At 46.0% G+C, this 7662-nt stretch overlaps 1 protein-coding gene across 4 annotated transcripts in view; it reads left to right on the top strand.

Annotated features, from left to right (window-relative positions):
• Pex5 (peroxisomal biogenesis factor 5) overlaps positions 1-6368 on the top strand; it is a 20219-nt gene extending 13851 nt beyond the window's left edge. For 3 of the 4 annotated variants that reach the window (XM_029559798.1, XM_008825349.3, XM_008825348.3), the window contains 6 exons: positions 2881-3024; positions 3179-3249; positions 3684-3896; positions 4210-4375; positions 4677-4834; positions 5006-6349. In XM_029559798.1, coding sequence (XP_029415658.1) covers positions 2881-3024; positions 3179-3249; positions 3684-3896; positions 4210-4375; positions 4677-4834; positions 5006-5207 — 954 coding nt within the window. In that variant the 3' untranslated portion in view covers positions 5208-6349. Of the gene's footprint in view, positions 1-2880; positions 3025-3178; positions 3250-3683; positions 3897-4209; positions 4376-4676; positions 4835-5005 lie in introns of all 4 variants that reach the window. The other variant, XM_008825346.3, reaches the window with a different exon arrangement.
• The last annotated feature ends 1294 nt before the right edge of the window (positions 6369-7662 follow it).

The following is a 7662-nucleotide window of genomic DNA, read 5'->3' as shown; positions in this document are numbered from 1 at the left end:
CCCCCCCCCCAAATACTGGGGCTTAAACCAGTACCAGGAAGGACTCTTCCACTAAGCTATATTCCCAGCCCTCATTTTAAGTTCTGTTTCTTCTCCTAGGAACTAGCCTCTTGTCCCAATTCAAGATTTCAAAGACTTTATATTAAATAACTTAATATTAGGAAGCTTTCCAAGTAGTCTGTGGTGAGAGATGATTGAATTTTACAGTGTGTGCTTTTGACGTAGAAATGTATGCTTTTTCAGTTGTCCCCTTGTGAAGAAATCAGCTTGTGGGTTACAGGGTTAATATGGCTAATATTTGAGCCATTGAGTTGAAGCATGAGAGGGAAGGAAAAAAATTGCTTGGTCTTTGAAAAGATAAAATAGCCGGATGTGTGTGGTGGCACAAGCCTTTAATCCTAGCACTTGGGAAGCAGAGGCAGGCAGATCTCTGTGAGTTCAGGCCAGACGGGTCTACATAGCGAGTTCCAGGCCAGCTGTGGCTACAGGAAGACCCTGTCTCAAAAAGACCAAAAAAAAAAAAAAAAAAAAAAAAAAAAAAAAAAAAAAAAGATAAAATAGGAATTGAGAATTCCTTTTTCTCAGCTCAGATATTGTAGGGGACTTTGTGGCTAGAGCTGGGTCCTAAGATGCAGAGCTAGGTGGTAGAGATGGATCTTAACATAAGGGAGCTATGCAAAGACAGGGAGAATGAAGTTCAGGATCTTTTAAAACGGGCCGGGAGTGGTGGTGCATGCTTTTAATCCCAGCACCTGGGAGGCAGAGATAGGGGATCTCTGTGAGATCAAGCCCAGTCTGGTCTTTGAAGCGAGTTCCAGACCAGCTAGAGTTACAGGGAGACCCTGTTTCAAAACACCACCACTACCACCACTGCAGCAACAATAACCACAACAACAGGCTGCGGCTTGAGAGATGATGAAAAGCCTAGTATGAGGAAAAATACTAGACTTTGCTTATTATTTCGATCTGATCTGGGCTTGTCTGAGAGCTGTCCTGTGATATAAAAAGGGGAACTTACTTGGGACCTTGCCTTGTATTTTGTGGCAGTATGAATTCTTCCTGTAGAAAGCTGATACGGAAGAATTGAAAGACATTTCTCTAGATAACACTTTTATTATTCTGTATTAATAATTCAATAAGTTGTTGTAAATTGTGCATTTTAGATAAGAATTTCTATATATTTGATAAATGTAGACATAGTACTGATTTCATATGAACAATATTTCCTCTTAGCAATTATTACTCCCATATTTATGACATGCTGGGTAGAATATACTTTTAAATTAAAAGCTTAAAAATGTAATGGGGGGTTGGCTGGAGAGATGGCTCAGTGGTTAGGAGCCCTGGCTGCTCTTGCAGAGGACCCAAGTTTGATTCCCAGCACCAACATAGTGGCTAAAGCCATCCATAACTCCAGTTCCAGGGAATCTGATGCCCTTTTCTGATGACACGCGTTCACGCACATGCAGGCAGTACACTCATACACATAAAACAAAAATAAGAAAATACTAAAAAAATATAATTAGGGAGCCAGGCATGGCAATATACACCTGTACTCGCACTTGGGAGTCTGAGACAGGAAGATTATGAATTTGAAGTATTTATTGTCTGCTCCTTTATAGAGAGAGCATGCTAACTGTTGGACTAGGGTCCTTTTCTACCTTCTGAATTTTTAATATTGTACAAAGATGTCCCAACTATCCTTTTTACATATTTACCTCAAATTCATCTCTTATAATGTGTCTCATGTCTTGAATCCCCATTGTTAATTATTTGATTTTCCTTTGTGACAAATCCTTTGCTGCTGATGACTCAGAGTGGTTTAGATCTTAGCTGGTAATAAAATTCTTCCATTGTTTGACAATAATGATGAAAAAGAACATCTTGTCTTTATTCTGTACAGTTGAATTCTAATTTGTCCATATCTGTACTATGTTTTAAACTATGTTCAAACCTTGCCTGGTGTCTTGCATATTGTTTTCATTCTTTTATATTGTTTTTTGTTTGTTTGTTTTGTTTTTTGTAACAGGGTCTCACTATGTATCCCTGACTGGCCTGGAATGAACTATGTAGGCCAGGCTGGGCTTGATCTCACAGAGTTCTGCCTGCCTCTGCCTCTCGAGTGTTGAGATTAACCACCACACCCAGCTAATCTACTATCCAGATTTTGGGATCCAGGTTTCTCTTGAAATTTGAGACTGATGTGGTGCCATGCTTCACTTAAAATTTAGTAGCTGGATATGGTGGTGCAGTTCTGTAATATCAGCACTTAGGAAGCCGAGGCAGGAGAATTGCCATGAGCTTGAGGCCAGCCTGGGCTACATAGCAAGACCCTGCCTAAAAATGAAAACAAAACAGCCAACAAACATAGTTATTATGGGGAATAAATTTAACATTTCAGATGTACCCAGTCAGTTGATACAGTGACCCTGTGAGCTGGGTAAGACTGGCACCTGAAGGCAGAGGGCCTCTGTCTCCACCTTACACTTGGCTTCTACATGAGCACATTATTGGAGGATAATAACTACACTCCGCAGCTAAGGAGAGCTTTATCTTATTGCTATAATCAGCAGGTGCTTTTGAGAAGCATGTTCTGTTCAGTGGGGGGAAGTTGAGGATATGGATGCAGGCCTGTGAAGACTTCCTAAAATAAGTTTATAATCCCAGCATGGATCAGTGGTAGATTTGCCTAGCTTTCCAGTTATCATAAATCAGAGATGGCTGGGTGAGCCTGATACCCAGTGAGTTTACGTTGTCATCGATGGTCTTTATATTGTGGAAGGCTTCGCCTCTGTGTGTCTTGGCTATTGTTCACCTGGCCCTGCTGCTCTGACTGTTGTAACTTCCTCTTATGCAGTTCCCCACTTGCTTCCTTTGTAGGGATACCAGTTTGAGGAGGAAAACCCCCTGCGTGACCACCCTCAGCCTTTTGAAGAAGGGCTGCGGCGACTTCAGGACGGGGACCTGCCGAATGCGGTGCTGCTCTTTGAGGCGGCCGTGCAGCAGGACCCTAAGCACATGGAAGTGAGTGGGGTTCTTCTCTCTGCTTCTTCCATTTTTGTAGGGGGACCCAAAGTGGAGTGCAGATGTGTTGTGTCCTCTGGGAGATTAGTGAGTGGGGGAAGCACAGAAGGAGAGGATGGAAAGGCAGTAATAGAGTCTGTCAACTTCCCTCTAGGCTTGGCAGTACCTGGGCACCACCCAGGCTGAGAATGAGCAAGAGCTCTTGGCTATCAGTGCTCTGCGGAGGTGAGTATGCCAAAGGAAGGGCGGGTGGATGTAGGGCTTTGCCTAGAGCCTGGTAGGAGCCCAGAACCAGGTCCTTGTCTTCTTTCTGATCACTGACACATGTCTTTTCATGATGTACCTGTGAACCTGTGGGGTTCCACATCATACAGCTTACTAATGGCCAGAGGAGTGAGTTGGAGAGGTTTGATTTTGATCCTTCATCAGCTTTGATTTTATTTGTAGGGTGTTGGTTGGTCCTTGACTTCTAAAACATTCCCCTTCTTAGACTGGAATGTTACTGACCTGAAGGCCAGAAGATTCTTCTTTGTGTTAATCTAAGAGGGCGGGAAAGGTCAGGCCACCGTGATTGTATTTCAGAGCTTGGCCTGGATCCTGGTTACAGAGGGCGTCAGTGCCATTGTAGATTCCCAGTCTGCTCATCTCTGTCCACACAGGTGTCTGGAGCTAAAGCCAGATAACCGGACAGCACTGATGGCGCTTGCTGTGAGCTTCACCAACGAGTCCCTACAGCGACAGGCCTGTGAGACCCTCCGAGACTGGCTGCGGTACTCACCAGCCTATGCCCATCTGGTGACGCCTGGTGAAGAAGGGGCTGCGGGGGCAGGACTGGCTCCCAGCAAGCGTGTCTTAGGATCTCTGGTGTCTGAGTGAGTGTGTGGGGTGCTCAGGATGAGGAGGGTAATGTGAGTCCCAGTAAGAGCATGACCTTGATGTTAGAAGTTTAGATATATTCAGACCATGAGCCTGTAGTGCAGTGGGTTATCCAGGGTCAACTTGAAGGAGCGCTCATTCTACAGTGCAATGCTGGAATGTAACAGAACAGGCTCTAAACTGGGATTTGGGTAAAGGAGATGACTAAAGTAGTGATGAATCTTGGGAATATAGTTGACTTTTAAAGGAATTATTTTGGGGATAGGACTACAAGATCTACTCATGTTGCGTGTTTTTCCCCTTATCCAGCTCCCTGTTTCTTGAAGTGAAAGAGCTCTTCCTGGCAGCTGTGCGCCTGGACCCTACATCCATTGACCCTGATGTGCAGTGTGGCTTGGGAGTCCTCTTCAATCTGAGTGGGGAGTATGACAAGGCTGTGGACTGTTTTACAGCTGCCCTCAGTGTTCGTCCCAATGTGAGCCGCAGGGAAAGAATGCCAAAGTATCATTTGCACATGGGTGACTTCATTCCAGTGTCCAGGCCCCGAAAGCCTTGGGAAGCCTAGGAAAAGAAGGGTCGGGGAACAGGAGCATATCGACACAGGGGAGTCTACATGGGATGTAAGGAGTTATATTGTGGCCGTACCAGGAGCTATTGAAGGGAACAGAATGGGTTAGAAAACTACATTAGCCAAATAGTAGTGAGGCAGGAGGAGGTCCGGGAAGAAGCTGATCCAAGCCTAGCTCATGCTTCCAGCCTTTCCCATCCCGTCCCAGGACTATTTGCTGTGGAACAAGCTTGGGGCCACCCTGGCCAACGGGAACCAGAGTGAAGAGGCAGTGGCTGCTTACCGAAGAGCCCTTGAGTTGCAGCCAGGCTATATCCGGTCTCGCTATAACCTGGGCATCAGCTGCATCAACCTTGGGGCTCACCGGTAAGTATCTACTGAGTCTGACCAATTGAACTTTTTCTTCCCTGCCTTTGGCTTCCAGTTTTCCCATCTTGTCACTTGGCCAACCAACCTCAGCTTTCTCCCTCCCCAGCTTGTCACCTGCCCTTCACCGTTGCTCTCTTCATCACCTCTCATTCTTCCTCCTTCCTACAGTGAGGCTGTGGAACACTTTCTGGAGGCCCTGAACATGCAGAGGAAGAGCCGGGGCCCTCGGGGTGAGGGAGGTGCCATGTCAGAGAACATCTGGAGCACCCTGCGTTTGGCATTGTCTATGTTAGGTCAGAGTGATGCCTATGGGGCGGCCGACGCTCGGGATCTGTCCGCCCTCCTAGCTATGTTTGGCCTGCCCCAGTGACAGTGGGATGGGCTGCCCTGTGAGTGTCTGCCTGAAGGGGTCCCCGCACTGAGTGTGACTCCCTCTCCTCCAATGGGCCTACCAAGGGGGTGGGCTGATGACCATAAGCGGTAGGACCTCTCAGGAGCTGCCTCAGTGTAGGGTGCACAGTCTGTGTTCTAGATCCTACATAATTGTACGGAATGAGCTGTTGTCTATGTCCCTTGGTAATTCAAGGACTGTATATCCAGGTACAGATCTCTCTGCTCATCATGCCCTTCCTTGGTGCTGCTTTTTTGGGTAGGACCCAATGATATAGGGAAACTGTTGTCATCAGCTGCCACTTCTGACAGGGTCTACCATATTTGTGATGTCTCTCCTTGCCCCACTCTTACTGGGAACTGGTAACAGTCCATCTTCCTTGGTCAGCTGAGTGTAGGAGGTTCTCCTGAGCATCTGGGATAAATGCATTAGGAGTTGGCCTGTTCAACTGAAAGACTGACGTAGCACCACAGCGCCGAGCTTTGGAGGCACTTGTAATTCTGCCACTCTTCGGAGTGAGCTGAGATTTTCTGTGTGTGGACACTGATGCAGTAGATGCTCATGGGTTATCCTAAGTCCTCAGGGCCAGAGCTAGTCGCTGCAGAGTAGGCAAAGGCTGGGAGGGAGGCTCGTGTGGAATGAGCCCAGAGCATTAGATGGGATCTGTCCTGAGGCCTTTGGTGGAAGAACAGCGGGTACAGTGAGTGTTGCAGTGCCCCCTTCTTTGGGAGACCTGTAAGTAGGAATTAACTAACTCTTGTAGTAAATTGGTTCAGAAGTTGCAGTCTTGCCAAATTCCTAACAAAGAGGGGGCTCAGTGTTAACCATAAGCCTTCTTGAAATGTTTCTAGGGGATAGCATTGAAAAATCCCCTCCGCTCATATTACTTCTACAAGGTGAAGATTAAGGGACGCTGAGGGAGCAGCTGGATTCTTCACCTGTTCTCTCCATCAGGAGACAAACGAACTCCCAGAAATGACTGCTAAGCCTCTTGCCTTGTCTTCAGTAGCTAATGATCAGAGATTTTGTTTTTTAAACTACCATGGTCCCAAGGTTCCATCCTGAAATTTATTTTTCTTTGTATGCATATATGTAAATGATTAAAAAATAAAACTGCAAAATATTTGTATGAAGAATAAATTAAACTGATGTGGGTATGTATTCTGTTACTGGCTGTGAAGTTGGGGTGTTGGGAGATAGGTTAGTGTTTGGCAAGTGTTTCTCTTCTCTGTCTTCCAGTCCTCACTGGTGTACCGGTTACCCATCCATCTCTCTAGTATCATTGAGCACCTAAAACCTGCCAGGTACTGTGGGGAAGATGGCAGAGCACTGGGTTCATGGAGTATCTGTTTGAGTAGGAAAGACAGGTTTAACAGCGTTTTTGTGGTTATTCTTTACAAAGGAAAAATTTATGGTACTGTATAATCTTGAGGTTTTAAAACATTTTTTCTTCAGTGCTATAGATTGAACCAGGGGCCTTATATATGCTGAGTAAGCTCTCTACCACTGAACTGTATCCTCAGCCCTTGCATAGGGTTTTTTTGTTTTTTTTTTTTTGGTTGTTGTTGTTGTGTTTCTTAAATTTTTTGAGGTAGAATCTCACCACATTATACAGACTGGTCTTGAACTCATTATGTAGCTCAGGCTGGCCCCAGACTTGCAATCCTTCTGCCTCAGCTTCCCATAGCTGAGCTCACAGGTATGCTCTATCACACGTGCCAAAGTGAACAGCACATTTGTTTCTGATCTTGACCTAACTGGCATTTGATCAGAAGAGCTTCACCACACCTGACTGTGCAGGTCATGAACTGCATAGTTGGGGTGCGTGGGGGTGCCATTAGCATAGCCCATGTGAGTGGTGGACTGCAGTGTGCACTTCAAAATCGATATGGCTGTAGCCAGTGAGTCTGTGGGGATGGCCACTCTGCCTTCAGGCCTCCCTGGCTGTTGCTTCTTTCCTAAGTTCTCTCCTTTATGTATCCCTTTGCCTGTCTGTTCCTTGGTTGTTGATTGGCCTTGGTTTTTGTTCTTTTTTCCTTTCTTCGAGGAGCCCTCATCTGCACCTATAGATATGACCACCATAAATGCTGGTGATGGTCCAACCTAGATCTCCTTTCCATTCACAGATACTTGAACAGTATGTTCTGTCCCCTGCATGAGGCCATTCCCCAGGTACCTGGTACTCAAATTCAAAATAAGAATTTATTTCCAAAAATCTCTTCCTCCGTCGGGCGTGGTGGTGCACGCCTTTAATCCCAGCACTTGGGAGGCAGAGGCAGGCGGATCTTCATGTGTTCGAGGCCAGCCTGGTCTACATAGCGAGTTCCAGGACAGCTGGGGCTACAGGGAGACCCTGTCTCAAAAAAGACAAAAAAAAGAAAAATCTCTTCCTCCATTCTTGGAGACTTCAGTAGAAAACAGGGATCTGGACTTC

This window comes from Nannospalax galili, unplaced genomic scaffold (genome assembly GCF_000622305.1).
Source record: "Nannospalax galili isolate Female #2095 unplaced genomic scaffold, S.galili_v1.0 scaffold589, whole genome shotgun sequence".
Taxonomy (NCBI): Eukaryota; Metazoa; Chordata; class Mammalia; order Rodentia; family Spalacidae; genus Nannospalax; species Nannospalax galili.
Note: the sequence above shows the minus strand (reverse complement) of the source record. Positions and strands in the feature narration are given on the sequence as shown.